Source organism: Cavia porcellus, unplaced genomic scaffold (genome assembly GCF_034190915.1).
Source record: "Cavia porcellus strain 051 isolate PalLab524CR breed Dunkin Hartley unplaced genomic scaffold, mCavPor4.1 scaffold_10, whole genome shotgun sequence".
Taxonomy (NCBI): Eukaryota; Metazoa; Chordata; class Mammalia; order Rodentia; family Caviidae; genus Cavia; species Cavia porcellus.
In genome coordinates, this window is record NW_026947493.1 from 20,365,478 (window position 1) to 20,385,489 (window position 20,012).

The window sequence follows — 20,012 nt, forward strand, 5'->3', positions numbered from 1 at the left end:
GTCTCATGATCTTCTTGATCATAAAACCAAGCACTCACTGAGCATAGGATGACACAGCAGAGATTCTCTAATGTCCTGGGTCCTCATTGACCTTGGAGGGCTAGGACCAAAATATTGACCATCCTCCTAGCCCATCTCTCTCTCTAACTTTTGGTCTCTAACCTCAGTTGAATATCCAGAAGAAAAGATTGATTATAGTAGAGTGTTGTAGAAGCAGTAAGCTTAATATTATCATCTTATCTAAATATCAAGCATGTTAAAGTTTTAAATGGAACTGTTATTTCCTGTTAACCAAGGATGTTTTAATATTTGAATGCCTATAGAATGTTAAAAGTTACATATTTTACACAGAATATTAGAAATCAAAATGATATCTAATATTATAACATGACAATCATGATGAAATTTTGTAACACACTTAAATTTGCATTTTTGACATGATACCACCTTTTTTGTTAACCATCCCTATCTAATATACAAAAGCTTTTGTCTAACTTGTTGAACTTTAGTGGGATGTACCTCTTAAAAGTTTTTTTAAAGGCAGAGGTCTGAATCTGAAACAAAGTTTTGTCACCATAAATAATCCCTGTTTTGCATTTTAAGAGACTTGTACATCTGGTGGCACAAATATATGAATATACCATAATGCTAATAAAATCTATAATATCTGTATGAAACTTTTGTATGGGCATTTTTAAGTCAAAAACCTTATTGTATTATTTATTTTGACAATGACCAATGTGAACATATTACAATAATATTTTTTATAACTTTAATTGTTATGTCTTCCATAAAGCTGTTGGAGATCATTGGGGTCTCTGATCATTGAACAAGAACTGGTTAAAAATGTTACCAGGCAGTTGCTTTCTTATTCATCAATTAGAGTCCTGTCCAACCTTTTAGAACTTTGTTTACTCTTCTTAATAATTTTTAATGACATATGAAAGACTGATTCATCACATTTAACCCATTAACTTTTAAACAATGAGAAACTCTCAAGTCAGTAATAAACAATAATATATATTACATTTATATAACCGATCTTTACATCACGTGGACCAGCTGGCAACCTAGGTGGAAACATGCTTTGTAAAATCCAAACAAACTTTTGATCAAATGATCCAAAAACACAAAGAAGAAAAATTTTTGAGCTCAAAATAAAAAGAACAGCTGTTCACAGAATGGACAGATAGACAAACATGGACAGATAATATGTACAGATTGAGACAGATATAGAAACAAGCACACAGTTTGTTGATGTCTGTGAGAACTCTCTAAGTTACTGGGGAGCTATTTAAACTTTTGTGTCATGCTCCGTTGCTAAACTAGCTCACTTCTTACACCCTTTGTTCTTGGGTCTGGAATAGGGCTAGAACACCTATTTATGTGCAGCACCCAATGCCCTCAAGGTGCTCCATGCCACTTGAGCTCCTCTGTATGAACACTTGTGCTTTTGGCTCTGTTCATGTGAATGATCAGTGATTCCCAACCACAGCTTACAAACAGACTGGAAAGATAACAGATATACAAGCAAACTAACAAACTTCTTACAAAATCAGAGTGCACTCAAATATATTTTAGCCAAATTGAATTATAATAATTTTTTACAAATTTAGAGTTTATAAATTTACTAGTCAGATTTATTGTAGGTCAATTAGTAGACTCATATAAAAGGATTTAGAAGATAAAATCTTTAATTAACGTGTATTTTTGTATTTTTTCTTAAGAGTACTAGTAACTTTTTGTGTTCCTTTAACTTTAAACTTTCAGGTGTTCATCTTTATATACTCTTATCTATTTAGACCTTTGGTTCTTGTTTTTGACTACCACCTCCTGGGCATCCTGGGTCATTTCCTTCAATTGGCTTCAGGTCTGGTCTAGCCCCATTCTTGTCTTTCAGATGTAGTATGATTTCTGAGGCATCACTGTGAGAGAACTGAGTATTTGCTTCTTGAGAAGTGGTACCAGCTACTTTTCTGGATTTGGGTTCATGATGCAGCCAGACAGCACACATTGGCACCAGCAAGATCATTTAGCATTTCCTGGAAAAACATAAGCATACTCTGGACCCCAAATCAGCACTGGACTGGGTGCTTTGTCCAGTATGAAGATTTCTCCAAAGGACTCTTTTTAAGCTTTTATTTAATTGCATTATCTTTCTGCTACAGTATTTCTGTCTTTATTAGCATTTAAAAATTTTAAATGGTATTTGTTAGGATTTTCTGGTGCAATAGAGAAGCAAAAGGAAAGAAAAAGTGGCCTTTATTGAGGACGTGGAGAGGAGCGCACCATTTGGGCAGGGCTGGGCATTGTCTTCTGCCAGAGACAAACATGACAAGAGATTTTATGACCTCTGACCAAAAGCAGTGCTTAGGGTGGGTATTGATGACACACAAGGAACTAATTGAAATTCTCTTTGTACACATGAGAAAAAAAAAAGTTATAATCATGGCTAAAGGGAAAAGAGAAAAATGTGGTCATCAAGGTAAGTGTTGTTTTTACTTTGACCTTCTACCATGTTAGAACCCTACCATAATGTCCTGTGATTTATGCTAAGGTAGAAAACTTTCATTCCCATCTTTCTTCTGTTAGGAGAGGGAAATATGTCACTCTGACTACTTCCTGCTGGATGAAGGCATCATGTTGGGGATCATGAGGGTTGGTGAGATGATAGCTGATGCCCACATAGAAGCTGGTACCAGATTGTTTCAGCCAGAACAAGGAGTTCATCATTGGTGAACATTCGCATCCTAGATTGGAGAAATCAAAAGCAACGTTCTATGAAGAAGTGGGTCACTATCATAATTAAAGGACCCAGGAGAGGTAGATGGAAAGGTGCCCACGATCTGAATATGTTGTTCCACCAGCACCATGGTGAGGAGGAATATCTATAGCTTAACTGACAGATTGGCAAATTACTTTATTTTAGTTAGGTTTTCCCTTATCCCAGGTTTGGGCACAAGGTCTAAAGTGACAGTAGGGAATCTGCAAAATGAGTGTGGAGTTGGGAGGGATGAACTTACAGGAGGCAATTATTCTTCCTTCTGAAAGGGTAAAAGTAAAAGTGTATGTAGGACTTATTTTGGGTCTAAGGGTTGTCCCTCTTAGAGAATGGGAAGCATGAGAACTATAAAGCCTGACAGCTGAATCATATTTGGGAAATTATAGACTGGGGTGAGGAGAGCTGTGACTGTGTCACTATAAAGTGAGATGAGAACCCAGTCCCAGAGGGATCTCATGTTTAACTAAACACGTGAGCGAGGAGAGAACTAAGGTAGTTGTTATGTAGAACAGTATGAAAGAGATTTTATATATAACGTGGAAGTTTTCAGGAAAGACTGTCCACAATCCTACAATGAAAAAAAAAATGACTAATAGAATGTAAGGGAGCATAACCAGATAGGATAACCAAACATGTGTTAGTCTGAAAGTTATGGCTATGGGTCCTTGGTGAGATGGGGATGGCTGGGTTATAAGGGATGTGATGACCACTTAGGATGTTTAGAGTCAAGGGAGTTAGGGTTAGGGGGCCACTTAGACTGAGTGATATGGAACCAGGATGGCAGTCTAGCAACCTTGATTGCCATCAGAGTTGCAAAGAATACCGGGTGGTTGCAGTCCTGTGGACTTAGAAGATGTAAGATAAATTATGTATCCTGTGGATATGGGAGGATCTGTTTTGGTCCCATCAGAGGGCTTGGGAAAACAGATGTTGACATGTTGTTGTAACAAATGTCAGAGGAAGGAGAGGATGGGATGTAGTCAGCAAAAGGATGGAGATTTTGGGAAGTAGGAAGATTGTGGAGTAGCAATGATCAGCCATACATGAGTTTAAAAATGCTTAAAAAGACAGAAGCCTAGGGACATTTCTTGAGCTTGGCTAAGGCTAGGGGAAGAAGTTGAGGCCAAGATTGGTATAGTTTTAAGATGAGTTTTGTGAGGTGTGTTTAGAGGATGAAAGCTGTGGGGAGGGAATAGGTAAAGGGCAAGTTAAGCTTTTGAGGAAGATGTCTATCTAAAAGGGGTGTGGGTCATATTGGTATTATCAGAAAGCTATAGGTGAAGAAGAGAGTTTGGAACCTGTATGGAATGGGCCGTGTTTAAAGAGGTTGTGTAGGTTGGCTGTCGACATCATGTACAAAGACTGAAGATTTAATATAATGGCCTGAAACTCAGGAAGAGCACTATTCATGGCCCATGTCTATAAGTACAGAGAAGTCTTACCTGAAATGTCCAGTGAGACTTGGGGCTCTGAGTAGGATACTTTAATGGAGCTCATGGACTCCAAACCCCATCAATCTTCTTCAGCAGCAAATCCAAGTAGATCAACCTGCAATGAATCCAGTGGTGACAAGATCTCCTGTGAGGGCAGGGAATTAGAGGATGGCTTACCTGCTCGCTAGTGGCTAGGGTAGTCAGTCTTCCAATGGACCTTGAGATTACAGAGGCGGCAGGGTCCCAGAAGTTGTGGATTGGGGCATTCTCTTGCTCAATGTCCTTCATTGTTGCATTTGATACATGCTCTGGGAGGGGCTCATGCAGCTCCACTTTGTCTTGGTTTACCTGTCTTAGAAGCCCCAAGTGCCACTGCTAAGATCAGATTGATATTTAGCAAAGGCTTTTTGTGTGTGTGTGCCTCTTTTTTTTTTGAGTTTTATCTCTGTTGTTGAAAACATGAAAAGCCATATTAAGAAGCTTTCCTTGTGGGGTTTGCGGGCCAATTTTAGCTTTTCTCAGCTTGTACAAATATCAAGGGCAGACTTTAATTAAGAGTTAATAAGAATTGTTCTTATAGAATGTTAACAAAATTATATATTTTACACAGAAAATCAGAAATCAAAACCTTACCTAATATAGTATGACAATCATGATGACAATTTGTAACACACTTAAATTTGCATTTTTGACATAAGATACTGTCTTTTTGTTTAATCATTTCTATCTAATACATAAGAAACTTATTTAACTTGGTCTTTAATCTGATGTAATTGAAGAAATTTGTGACATTGTTTGGACTGCTCAATGTTTAAGCATCTCTAAGTATAGTGGCACATATATAATATATATTACATAAAATTTTATTTAAAAAATTATTTCCCTGCTGACCTCATGTTGGTTTGACTTGAATATCTTGACTGGAGCACAAGAAAAAGGCAGATTTCTGGACCTGAAATATGTTTATCATCATAAACAATCCCAATTTTACATTTTAGATTTACATACTTGAAGGCATGAATATATTTAGTATACCATAAGATCAGCAATATTGGATGGTCTTAGTCATATGAAACTTTTGTATTAGCATCTTTCAATCAAAAACCTTAATATATTTTTAGTTGGGGTGTCTCCCATAAGGCTATAGAAATTATTGGGTCCTCCAATTAATGAATATGAACTGGTTAAAAATGTTTTTAGGCGGCTGATTTTTATTTATCAGTTGTAGTCTTATCTAACAATCATAACAGGAAAAGATTTTATTTAATTATCTTAATAATTTTTGATGACTTATGAAAAACCCAATTATAACATTTAATAAACAACAGTATGTATATAACCAAGTTTTGACCAGCGGGAGACCACGTTAGAAGCATGCTTTTTAAATATGTAAACCAAAAACCTTGATTAAATGATCTGATAATGCCAAAGGAAAAGGAAAAAAGAGATGATTGTTGAGCTCAAATTAAAAAAAGAACAATTGTTTTTGGATAAGGCCAAGAAACATATATAGATGATCTATACTGATTGGACCTAGAAACATATACAGTTTAACAGACAAATACCTTACAAAATCATAGTGCACTCAAATATATTTGGACAATTTGAATTATAGAAACTCTTTTATAAGTTTTATATTTGTCAATATAAATACACTAGTAAGAACTTTTAACATTTAACAGAGATCTATTGGAGTAAGGATAGCAGCCCCAGGGTCATTTTTAGTAGTATTTCTTCGATGTCTATGATTGCCTTCTTTTGAACTGCTTGCCATAATTGAGTGTGCTTTTGAGAGCTTAGGGGTAGTGTTTAGAATTACATAAATATCCTTAAAATGTAAATCATAACAGTTATAAATTTAAACTAAGTTTGTGGGTCAGCAGAGAAGGAACCTAATTTATAGTTAATCTGAGATAGGTCAGTGAGGGAAAAAGGAACATGAACAGGAACTAGTCCTGTTCATGTTCTAGCCCTCAGAACCAGCCTGTTCCCAAAGAGGAAATAGGGACTGAAGCTGAGAAGGCCATAGAATAAGAGGTATAGATGGCCACTGAGCAGCCAACTGTCTAGCAGGCATCTGTGAGCAGTTACAGGGTAATGAAATACAAGATGGCTGCTTGCATGTGATCTGCAGCAAAATGGCAGACTGTCACATGGTGGACGCGCACAAGATAGTGGCTGTCTTCTATGTGACTTGTAGCAAGATGGCTGCTGAGGACCACATGGTATGGAGTCACAAGGTGATGGTCAAATACTATGTGGTTTGCTGGTGGCTAAAAGATGCAGGACCAAATGCGGTGAGCCAGTGGGGAAAATGACACCGGTACAGAGGGGAAAGAAGAAGAGCCATCCAATGCGATAGATGGCTCAGATTGAGGGAATACCGGAATCTGAGATTGGGGAGAGTAAGTAAAGGAAAAGAAAGAGGCCCCTGGGAATGACGAAAGGGGAGAGGATGAAGCAGGGGCTCCGAAACCTCTGGTTGAGAAGGCCAAGGGGTTTGGGCTTGAGGAATTGGGGATATTGGGGAAATGAAGTAATGACCGGAGGCACATCATCTAGGGGGTCTGGTGGGGAGAGTGGTGGAGTAGAGTGGGTCAGTACTTAGGACACTGTCCATGACTGAATAAAAGAAGGACATGCCCTCAGAGTAAAAAGGCCTGGACATAAAGAATTTATAACCACTTGCTATTGCCATGACAAAAGTTGTTTAAATCTTGAAGAATTTTTCTTTTTATGGCCTTTCTGAGGCCAAGGGAACCAAGGTACAAAGCAGACATGCCAGAGGTTTTGGGGGAACAGGTAATAGTATTCCACATAGTGACTGAATTAGAGTTGAGCCAAGAGAACAACTCTGCCTTGGGATGTGAGAGCTGTAGCCCTGCCCAAGGAGCGTGAGAGCTGTCCTGGGTCACACTTATCAAAAGATGTCATCCATTCTTTGAGAGTGTGACAGAGAAGGCCAAAACACCCATTCTTATTGGCTATCACTGAGAAAGGGGGTCCCAGTGACAAGGGGGGTAACAGTTCTGCTTGGGATGTACTTCTGCCCAAGGAGCACGAGAACTATTATCTTTGTCAAAAGGGATGCATAAGAGGTATTTTGATGAGAGTTCCCAAATTTTTAAGGCTGAACACAGCTCTACCTTGGGACATGATGGTAGCTCTGCTCAAGGAGTGTGAGAGAATTACAGACTGAGAAACTTTGACAAGAAACTCCAGACAGGAGGCGTGGCTCACCTATGATGAATGAGGCGCATTGGTGTGTTGGATGCAGGCTAGCAACAGCAAATAAGCAAGTCCCGGGGAAGGAAGGGTAGCTTGTAGACAGGGGAGCTCAAAACTAGGGCTGACCCCCAGGACCCATACATACTGCCAATCCAAGTCACATGGCACTAAAATATTAGGGTTTTCTGGAACAATAGAGAAGCAAAACGAAAGAAAAAGTGGCCTTTATTGACAATGCAGAGAAGAACATACCACTTGTGGGGTTGGGCATTCTCTTCTGCCAGACACAAATGTGCTGGGAGGTTTTATGATCTTTGACCACAAGCAGCACCTAGGGTGGGCATTGATGACACATGAGAACCTAATTGAAATTCTCTTCATGTGCATGTAAGAAAAAAAAATTATAATCAGGGCTAAAGGGAAAAGAGAAAAAAGTCATCATCTGTTGGTTTTGCTTTGGCCTTCGACCATGTTAGGTCACCTCCATAATGTCCAGTAATTTATACTAGGGAAAAAAAAATCTTTCAGTATTTGCGCCCCAAGTGAAATCTATTATGAGGTGAACCCGCCTTTTGGTTTTGAAATTTATAGTTGGAGCACATTTAACTATTTAGCAGCTTTAGCCATTGTTCTTCTCACCTTGGGCTTCAGCTCTCATCTCTCCATCTTTGTTTGGTGGAAAGCACGTCCATTGTTTGGTGGAAAGGCAGGCCTTACCAGAGGATTTTCTGGAACAGGTGGGCCTTCCACATGAGTTTGAATTTATATCAAGTGGCCCAAGGATATTGTAGTCTATACTTTGGACAGGTAGTTGAAGGGACATTTAGTAACTGTGCTGCCTCCACAGGCACAGAAGCACCATTTTTAGCAAAATTCCCCCTGCCCCACAACAAAAACAAATAGCTTTATTTTCCCCCTTCCTTAAGTCATGAACTGATGACCTGTGATTATGATTTGTCTCACACTCTTGGGGATTTAGTAGCCAAGTAGATATGTTGAAAACCCTCCATGTAGTCACCTGTCTGTTTGGCTTCTTTTAGTACCAATTGCAAATTAGACAGAGAAAATGTTTCTACTCCCTGAGAGGTGGAAGTTTTAACCTGTGACACAGCAAAGTTTCTCTGAGCTGAAAATGTGGAGATCGCTGCTTGTGGCTCAATTAAAATATCAGGTGTAAAACAGAATTCATAGCATAGCTCTCTTCTTCTAGAGGAGAGTCATTTCCCATCTCTCCTTCCTTATCCAACTGAGAAAACTTATAGAGCTCATTAATCTTTATTGGATTTCTATTACTCTGCCATTTCTTCACTGCTTGGGACTTGATTTTAAAACATGGCTCTAAGCCAATTACCTTGTGGTCATCCCAACAAGGCTGCAATCATCAAGGTACTTCCTAATCAAAATCCACAAAAGAGGAGTAAATACAGGAATCAAGCATATAACAAACATTTCCATATACATTTGCAATTCTTTAAAAGTTGTTTATTCCATAATTATACCATTAATGAAGTCAATACATCTTTTTTTTTTTTTTTTCCTTTTTCCTGGGTAAGGGCTTTCTCACAGGCCTGTTTATAACTGACCCTAGAGAAGAAGGGATTGTTTCAATGTTCCAATCTTGACACCTGAAGAAGCCACTATCAGTACACTCCAGTGATGCCTATTGACCTATACCAATGCGCTTCTCCCCAAGTGTCCTTTCACCCTCAATCTCTTATCTATGTTGTGGCAAAATACACGGTGACCCATTCATTACTTGAGGTTCCTTGGGTGAGAGACCATGAGAGAATGAGAAAATAAACAAGAGACAAAGCTGGGGTCAGATGGAGCCCTTACGCTCCTGATGGGCAGAAAGGAACTGGCCACTCATGGCAGGGGTGTTTATTTATACCTTTAAGCAACTTAATGTCACATGATACCCTGTTCTCCTAGCAACTCAGGGTTCAAATTGTCTTGGACTAGGTGTTCTCTGGGCGGAAGCAGCTTCTTTCTGTGACTTGCACTGGGCACTCTTTGTTCTTGGCCTGGCAATATCCCAGTCTTGCACTAGTGGTCAATTTCCAGCTTCAGTGGCTACCAGTGGGTATGCAGAAAGCTATCATAGCTAGAAGAAAGTGTTGACAAAAGTTATTTTTTCTATTTTTCATTAATATATTTATGCTTCACTAATGCTAAAATTGTAACATGAAAAAGATACCTGATATTATTATTATTGCAACTTTTCTTGGAGCTAATGTAAAAGTAAAGAAAATGAAATATATTTTTAATATATGAAAGACATAACATTGGTAGTATTTGCAGGTGCTATAAATCTCTTCCTGAAATTTTTAAGAGGTTTTCAAAATCCAGTGTTCAGAATCTAGGAAAAGGATACATCTGCTCTTGAGGGAATAAAAATATTTTTCAGAGTGTCGGTATGACAGAAGAAGGGAGAACAATGAAGGAGGAAATTTCCATCAGATATAAGACAATTTTATTGGCACAAAGAAAGACAAAACAAAAGGAGTCAATACAAAACTCAGGCTGGATGTGTGTGTGTGTGTGTGTGTGTGTGTGTGTGTGTGCACGCGTATGTGAGAATTGCTATAAAATACCATTTCAGATTAAAGACAAAAGAAATGAACATTTAAGTAAATACTATTGAGAAAACTGGTTAGCCACTTGGATTAAAATGGTGTTTCATATCATAATTCACAAAAAATTAATTTGAAAGGGGTTAAATTTCTAAGTGTGAAAATGAAACAATTAATATATTGGACAAATATATGGGAAATTTTATTTAAAACCTTGTAGTAAATAAGTTTTTATTCAATAAGACAAAAACCCCCAACTCTTACATATTTCATATTTTAATAAGATAAGCATAAAAATTTAAAAATGAGAGAAGCCAAATGAAAAAATTTATAATGTATATAAGGAAGTGTTACCATTCAAAGCCACAAAGTATTTCCACAGACAAATCCTGGCATAGAAATTACAAGGAAGTAATCTACCAGGATAGAGATTCAGCAAACTCAGCTAACAGTAATATTACACACACACACATATGCATGCACACATACATGCATGTTATGGTTTCCTTATACACATGTAAAGAGCAGGATGATATGAATAAGCCCCTATGGATTTGGAAATGTAGAAATAGAATTATATATGCATCTATCTATATGTAAAAGTTCTTGATTTGAAAACTCAGCAAAAGATTAAGAGAGGAGCTGAAGAAATTACCATGAATGTGCCACAGAGCAATATTTAAAATATGAGTCATTTTAAAATAAAATACAAAGTATAAAAATTCAAAAACAAACATGTAAAATAGAATAAAAATGCCCGTATTGAGAGTGATAATGACTGATGACTTTTCACAACTGATTAAAGACAAAATATATAAACACAGGATCATGTATACAGCATACCTTAAATAGATTAAATATAGATGGTAGGTAGTTTTTAAATTAATTCTTCAATTTCATTGATGCATATTGAATTATTCTGTATTTTATATCTTTTTGTTCGACTTTGCTAGTTCTTATGTACCTAAAATTTGTCCATTTCTTCTGAAATTCCCATTTTAATAGAATACAGTTTCTCGAAGCAGTTACTCATCATATTCTGGATTTCTGCAAAATCTCTTGTGAATTTGCCTTTTTCATTTATAATTACATGAATTAGAATCTTTTTTTTTTATTTTGGTAGGATTGCCTAAGGTTTTATTTTGTTTATTCATTCAAAGAACCTATTCTTCAACTCATCAATTATTTGTATTTCTTTTTTGGTCTCAATTTCATTGATTTCTGCTCAGATATTTATAATTTGTTTATTTGAACTAGCTTTGGGTTTGAATTGTTCTTCTTTTTCTGGAATCTTGAGAAGAATCATTAGGTGATTTATCTGAGCTCACTCTGTTTTGCTAATGTGGGAATTAACTGCTATAAACTTCCATATTAAGACTGCTTTCATTTTGTTCTGTAAGTTCTGGTATGTTGTTCTCCATTAGCATTTGATTGTAGGAACTAGCTAATTTCTTCTTTCACTTTATCTGTGACCCCTTTATTATTCAACAGGGTATTGTTTGATTTCTATGTGTTTGCATAATTTCTGTGCTTTCTTTTGCCTTTGGTTGCTGGTTTAATTGCACTATAATCTTATAAGATGCCTAGAATAATTTTGATTATTTTGCATTTACTTGAGCATGCTTTGTGGGCTAATATGTGGTCTATTTTGGAGAAAGTTCCATGTGCTATTAAGAAGAATGTGTATTCTTTTGTTGTTGCATCAAACACTCCAGATATCTATTAAGTTCAATTTTTTGAAGATCTGGTATTTCTTTGTTGACGTTTTGTCTAGCTGATATGATTATTTGTGACAGATGGGTATTGAGGTCCTCCATTACAGTTGTGTGTTTTTCTAATTGTTATGTCCATTGGTACTTGTTGGATGTTGGATGTGCCAGTATGGGTGCATGTATGTTTATAATTGTTTCTTCTTTTGAATTGTTCCCTTAACTAATAGGTATGAATTTATTTGGCTCTTCTAATCAGTCTTAACTTGTAATACAGTTTATCTGAAAACAGAAGAGCTTTTGTACATTTTTCCTAGATTCCTGTTTTCCACCCTCTAATTTTTAATCTGTGAATTTTTATGAAGTAAAGGTCTTTCTTATATACTTCATATCACTGATTTTTTTTCTTGATCAATTCTGCTAATCTGTGTAATTTGGGGCATTGAGGCCATTGATGTTGAGAGTTATTACCAAGAGGTATTGATTTATTCTTGTCATTGTATCATTTTCACATTGCTGATTTCCTTATATATATTTTTCTTTTGTTTTGCTGCTCACTCTATACTTATTCTTTTGACCTTTTGCAATATTGGCTTCATTGTCTCTTTCTAAGACATCCTTGAGATATTTTGTAATATAGGTCTGGTTGTCATGATTTTTTTGTGATTTCATGAAATTACCTTGTTTCACTATTAATTTTGAACGAAAGTTTTTCAGGGTACATAAGTCATTGATTTGTTTGTTAAGAGTGTGGTATTAATGTCTTTTATGTTTCTTTGGTATCTGTCTTTTTATATGTGGTAGCCTTTGTTCAACGAAGTTGGGAACACCAGTATTTGATGCCTATACATTTAAATTGTTATTTCTTCCTGTTCAGTTGTTCTCTTTTTCAGCATGTAGTGGCCACTTGTTTTTTCAAAAACAACTTTAGCTTGAGTTTTAATATGCCTGAAAATAGGATAGCGTCCGCTGCTTGTTTTCAGGCTCCCACTGCATGACATTTCATTTTTTTAGCCTTCAGTTTTAGTCTGTGGGCTTTCGTTAGAATGAGATGTCTCCTTCTGACAACATATTGTTTATATTTTTATTTTTTTGGCCCAAACTTAAATCTGTAGAGTTAAAAATCTTGAAATTGATAGTTATAAGTGTTAACTGAATCATTATATTGCGTTATCTCTCCTGTGCTTATTATTTTGTTTAATTACTCTCATAGATATATACTTGCCTTTGGTCTTTTTGATATTGGTGGCTTATCTGCCTCATTTTGGATTCCTGAAAGTATTTTTGGCAATGCTAACTTACTAATTATGTATTTCTTTAGGATTTCTTTGTCATGGAAAGTCTTTACTTCTCCATCAGTTTTGAACACTAATTTTGCATTGACAATTCTTTCTTTTAGGACTTGACAAAGCTCTTCTGGACTTTAGGTTTTGTGATAAAAGATTGGCTGTCATTTCCATAGATTTGCCTTTATAGGTTTTTTACTATTTTTTCTCTAATAAATTTTAGTATTTTCTCCTTTAGTTGAGTTTCTATACTTTTGTTTCTTATATTGCTCATCCAGGGATTCTTTTTGTTTAGTTCCTCCAATTTTTTAACTGTGTCTTCTTTAGATATGTTTAGCATCTCCTTCATTTCTTCTTTTACCTGAGAGATTATTTCTAGTTTGAATTCCTTTAAAGCTTCCTGGAGTTGCTTCTTTATTTCAGTTGCTATTATGTCTGATATTTCAGGTGTATAGCATATATTTTCTTCTATGTACATTGCTCCTAAGGTTTCTTTGGATGGGCTGCAGCTTTGAGATTGTAATTTGGTCTTTTGTTTTGTCATTTTCCTATATTTCTGTGTTTCAAGTGTCATTCCAAGGCTTCCCCAGGGTCTGCTGGCGATCCTCTTCTATGCCCTCAGCTCCTGGGATTCTGGCCACCCAGCTCCCTGGATTGAGAGAGGGTCTCTGGGGTGGAGCAGGGCGGCCCAAGCGCAGCCCCTGGAACTGATGGCGCCTGCTCACCAGAACTCCAGAGTCCTCCCTCCAAGCAAGGTTAGGAGCGGGGAGGCCGCCCTAGGCCCGCCTAGGACCCGCAGCGCTGGTCTAGTGCACCAGGAAGCCACAAAGTTCCCTCTCGGGGCTGAGCAAGGGTCCCAAACTATCTGGACTGGGGAGGCCCAGTACGCGGGGCACTTACACCAGGTAGTCCAGCCTCCAAACGATGGCTCCCGCTTGCCTTCTCAGAACTCCAGAGTCGACCAAGCACTGCCAGGAGCGCCGCTGCAGCGAGTTTATAATTTTAATTATGATGTTTTATGGATAGTTTTTTTTTCTGGCTTTGGTTTTGAAAGTTTCTATGTGCCTCTTGTACTTGAATATTGAAATTTTCCCTAGATTTGGAAAATTACTATCATATCAAGGGATAGATATTTTTATAATTTTTTGTCTTTAATTTTTTCTTTATTTCTACAATTCTGAGGTTTTTTGAATCATCTAATAGCTGTTGGATCCAGCTTGCATAGTGTCTTGCTAATTTTTATGTTATTGAATTTCTGATCTACTATGTCCACTTTATTCACTTTAATATTCTGTCCTTACACTGGTTTTATCTATTACCCTTGCATAATTTGAATTTTCCAATCTCATATTTCTGCTTTCTTTTTTCATAATTTCTAATATTTTACCAAAATAGTTATTCATATCTTGTATGACTCAATTAGTTTATTGTTTGTTCTTTCAGGTTTTTGAACATTCTATTAGTAAAATCCTTTATTTGTTTAATTAAATCTTCAAACTTACTAATTTGAATTTGTTTCTTCTGTAATCTCAAGGGAAAACAGGTATTGACATATCATAAGAAACAACAGACAATTTAACACTCTTTGCAGTAGAGACTTACAATAATAACATAGACACAGAGATGAACCAAATATTGACCCAGTAAATTTCAACTAAAATGAACTATGACAGCATTAGAGATAGAAAAGAATTGTTATTATGAAGGCAACTAAATAGCTACAATTTAATAATCCTTACTTCTACTAATAATAAAATGGAAGAGATAAAAATGAGAAAAAATGAAAGTAAAATCTGAAAAAGAAAGAAAATGAAGATGAGGAGGAGGTGACAAAAGTGATCCAAAAATCTGAGATAAAAAATAGAGTTAATAAAGTTAGGTAAAAGTAACAGAAAAATGCAAGAAAAATAATAAAGAGAAAAAGAAGCATCAACCCCCATGGCTCCTTATCAATTTCCTTATCCTTGACAGAATGAATCAAATAAAAATATCATTATCAAAATTTTACATTATCAAATTTTTCTTTTTTGACTCTTAAAAATTTTTCCACTTTTCAAATACGTTAAATAGTTCTGCAGAAAAATATTTTTGATCTTTCTGAAAAAAACTAGTCTCTTAAATTTGTTTTCTTTGGATACATTTAGATGAGTAGGATGATTAGTTCAGAAACTGTGAATTATGACTATTGAAAAATTCTAAAGCAATTTGCAATTTTCCAAGTAAGATATGATTAATTCATTAACCAGAGGCTTTATTAATTAAATGATACTAACATTTATATAGTAGTGTTTTACTAATATATGATTATGGTACACCCAATTATTTTTCTTAATAAGCATTGCATTGCAAAATGACTTACTAACAATTAATTTTACTTATATTTTAGTGGTATTTATTCTTATGGATATAACATTATAGATTCTGTATTTTGAGGGTTTAATCATGTAATTATATAACTTTTTATATGTGTAAAATTTTCATAATAAAACAAAAATTTGAAGAAAATTAAAAATGAAGCTATATAAACACAATATTTAATTTTAAAATTAATATTAAATTTTTGCATGATGAAATATTTTATTGCATTTGGTTTTTGTGAGAATTAGAGAGAGGGTCAAGGCATGCTTTAGGTATACTCAAGGAGCAATTTAGTCTAATCGAAAGGTCACAACATTTAGAACTACATATGAATTTAAATCTTACCTCATCGTAACTCTAGGATGTAAAAACATACTTCATTTTCTTGGCTACATTTCCCCTGTCAAAACAGGGCAGAAAAATATGTATGGAGACTGATGAGTTACATGCATAAAACACAGAATAATGCATGGGGTATAATCAGCATGTTTCACCACTTGATACTGACAGAATATTTGACACTTACTGGATATTGCTATGTAGCAGGTTAATAGAAATTTAGCTATCTCTACTATCCTGCTCCATCATATTTTCATATTCTAAAATTTACAGCACTTACTATTCAGATCAGTTGATATTTCTGATTTGTTGCTTTGTTCCTGGATTATTAGCAACATGTTCAACATATACAGCCTTTGGAAGGACAGAGGGTGGGAAAAAAAGATATCAGAGTTTTCTTTAATTTTGGTTTGAATTTTTTCAATTTGTATTTGTTACTTGTACAAGTTTGTACTATATAATGATCTCATTCCTCACAGGGAGTTGGTAGACATACATAACAAATCTGATTTCTTCTTTTATCCTTTTCCCTTCCTTTCTTCCATCTTGTCTCCCTTCCTATTTGGAAAAAAAAAATCTATGTCCCTACTTTCTATTGTACTTTTTGGAATTTATTTGTATTTTGAATTTCTCACATGAAAGAAAACATATTTAAACTTGTATTCTGATTTATTTTATTTAACATTATGTTCCCAAGGTATACCCACCTCCCTACAAATGACTCAAATTTATCCATTTTTTATGGACTCTGCTCTGTATAAATATACTTTTTATGTATCCATTCATTTTTTTTTGTACTAGGAATTGAACTTATGACCTTGCACTTGCCAGACAGTTACTTATGCCACTGAGCTAAATTCCTGGCCTTTATCCATTCATTTCTTGATGGTCAAATAGGTTGCTGCCACAATTTAGCTGTTGAAATTGTGCTGCTATAAACATGATTCTGCACATAGTGTATCACTGCAATGTGATATCTTAAACTCTGCGAAAGATAATAGAAGGGGAATGGCTGAGTCTAATAGAATTTCCAGTTTCAGTTTTTTGAGGTCTGCTAGTATTTATTTTCATAGTGGTTATACTAGTTAGTATTCCCATCACAATATTGAAGGGTTCTATTTCCCCTTACCTCACCAACATTTATTATTTTATTTCTTGGTTGTAGCCATTTTTCTAGAAGGAGATGCAATAGGTTTGAATTTTTCTTCTTATTTTACATGGAATCCTTATTTTGTATTTTCCTTTTTCTTACTTTCCAGGTTAAATATATTTGTAGAAAAGAAAATTTGGTAGAACAACTGGATATCCTTATGACACAATGGATTCCACAGTGGAAAACAATATGTACATAAACAAAATATGGGTTCAGTGTGAGAATGAAAATTGTTTGAAATGGAGATTGTTGTCAAGTGAAGATGCAGCCAAAGTTGATCACAATGAGCCGTGGTACTGCTTTATGAATGCTGACTCGAGATACAATAAATGCTCTATTTCTGAAGAAGACTTTCCTGAAGAGTCCCAACTTTATGAAAGTGGATTTAAGATTGTCTATTCACAACTCCCTCTCGGAAGCTTGGTTTTGGTAAAATTACAGAGTTGGCCAAGGTAAACTTTTTGTTGTTTTAGGATTAAACTATTGAGTTATAAATAGTCCTTGTTAGTTTTATGATTTTAAAAATATTTAGAAAGTTTCCATTTTTCTGTTTTGTTTACTTTCTTATTTATTGATTTCTAATCTCATTGTTATTTTCTTCTGACTTCCTTGAAGGCTTGAGTTATTCTTTTCTAACTGCTTAAATTGTAAACTTATGTAACTGGATACAAATTTGTTATTCCCCCCAACAATGACAGATCTATAAATTTTTTCTAAATACTGCCTTTGATGCATGTCACACATTGATATTCTGCTTAATCCAATTTGAAGATGACTATGTTTCTTTATGAGTTCTTCTTTGAAATGGATTTTAAGACTGTGTTTTGAAATTATCAAACATTTGGAGATTGAAATATATCTAGTGAGTTTTACTGATGTGCCTGGGCTGCTGTTTTCTTTTAACTTTCAGTCTAAGTGTACATAATATCAAAAGAGAGCCTAAGGAACTCACTGTTTTGTTATTCACTCATCAGACTTCAGTGTACCTAGTTACCATATTTTCACTTTTCAGGGTCTTCTTATGTTCATATATATATATAAGTTTAGATTTCTCTATCTAGATGGAGGAATTTAGAAATGATTCTTCTCCATCCAGAACATGAATCTGCTGAGTGGATTTTATTTTTTTACCTTTAAAAAAATAATCTATAGCTCAGAACCTGTTTTTCTATTGATTTCTCAGGGTATCAAAAATATGGACTTTTTTTCTGAAATTTCTTAGGTTTATTTCCCCATTTTATTTATTTGAAAGTTTAATTTTTATTATATTAATAGACTTTGTATTTTATCAAGGTTTTAGGTTTTCAGAAAAATTTAGTGAAACAGATTTTCCACTAATCATTTCCCCATGAAATATGTCTGCATCGATATGGTACATGTGTTACAGTCGTGAACCAACATTCATTATTATCAAGCAGACTTCCAGTTTATATTAGGGTCTATTCTTTGTACTATATATCACATAGGCTTTGACAAATGTTTAATAGCATTATAATACAGGATAATTTTACTGACATAAAAATCATCTGGACTCCACCTAGTCATTTCTCTCTATTAAACCCTCAGCAAACATTGCTTTTTTTTAAACCATTGATCTATTGCCTTTTCTAGATGCTACATCATTTAAATCATATAGTATGTAACATTCTCAGAATGAGTTAACTTAATAACATGTATTTAGATTTATTCTATATATTTTATAGTGACTGCTTTTATTTTTATTACTGAGCAATAATAAATGTTTGTAAATGGCATAATCAATTTGCACATTCTCTTATAAAGAACATTTTTGGCACTTGAAAAATAATACTTTTAAGAACACGTATGTAGCTTTCTATGTGGACATATTTTTATTTACTTTGAGTAAATACCAATGCATATGAATTGCTGGATTGCATGTTGTGTTTATATGTAGTTTTTGTAAACTGAAAAGTTGCATTTCAAAGTGACTATATGATTTTACATTTTCATCAGCAATTAGTGAAAGTTCACATTTTTTAGTACTCAGTATTGTCCATATTCTGGTTTTGGTTATGGTAACATTTATGTAGTAGTGTCTTAGTGTTGCTTTGATATACACATTGCTAGGAGCATATGCTATGAAAACTGTTTTTTATGTTTTTATTTCTGAACCATGTACCTTTTGATGGGGCATCTGTTCAGATTTTTTTGCACGTTTTAATATCTAGGTGAGGTGTAGAATTCCCCCTCCACCCCTGCCCACCCTGCCTCCTGACATCCCGACACAAAGGCATGACTGTCCACCAACTACAGGCTGGCTCTACATTTTGCTTCCCCTTGTCACAGGGCAGGAGAGGTAAGGACTAACCAACTGACCTGATTTGTGTGAGGGCAGCATACAGGGAGAGGAGGGAATTTCCAGATCCTACAAGTACAGACACGAAGTCCAATTGTTCACCTGAACACTAGTGCTGCAGCCTACATTCAGCAGAGACCAAAGGGCTGATTATATTTTCCATCTACTGAAGCAAGCAAGGGCACACTTTAGTTGGCTGCTAACATGGGGTCCTCAGATGAAGGGAGAGCACCTTAATTTCCACAGATACTAAAGCCAGGCACAGAAAACTGTGACTGACTATAGGACAACACTGCAGATCTTGGAAAGAAACCATTCTTTCAGAAACAGCAAATTTTTCTTTGACTCAGTCATTTCATGATTTTTCTATTTTATTACTTTTAACTTTTCCTTCTTTTTGGAGTGGAGTGGTAGGGTTTTTTCTCTCCCTTTCCCCTCTTTATTTCTTTTCTCTCTTTTCTCTCTTCCTCTGTCATCTTCTTTTAATTCCTGATTATATTTATTTCCTGTATTTTGCACTATAGAAACACTTGTTTTCTTTTTCATATTCATTCTTTTCTGTGACTATTCTCCAACCCTATTAATTTCCTTTAATTCTCAATAGGACCTCCTACCTCATTTTTCTCTCCTCCTTTTCAAAACTCATTGATTGATTTTTCAGATTTTAGATTTTTTTCACCCTGCAGTTCCCCAGCTACTCTACACTGAGTAGTATCCCCCTGCAGTCTCACACAGTCACAGTTGGGGCTTTTTCAGAGGTAGCTGCATCTAGAGTACATGATGCTGGGACTAGGGGTGCATGATTATGAAATGAGTTTGCTGATTGATGTGGCA

The 20,012-nt window shown here is 35.3% G+C and overlaps 1 protein-coding gene across 1 annotated transcript in view; it reads left to right on the plus strand.

Moving 5' to 3' along the window:
* Zcwpw2 (zinc finger CW-type and PWWP domain containing 2) overlaps nucleotides 1-20,012 on the plus strand; it is a 180,626-nt gene that overhangs the window by 64,441 nt on the left and 96,173 nt on the right. Inside the window, exon 2 of the mRNA XM_063257073.1 lies at nucleotides 16,968-17,313. Within this exon, the coding sequence (XP_063113143.1) occupies nucleotides 17,027-17,313 (287 nt within the window). The 5' untranslated portion in view covers nucleotides 16,968-17,026. The remainder of the gene's footprint in view (nucleotides 1-16,967; nucleotides 17,314-20,012) is intronic.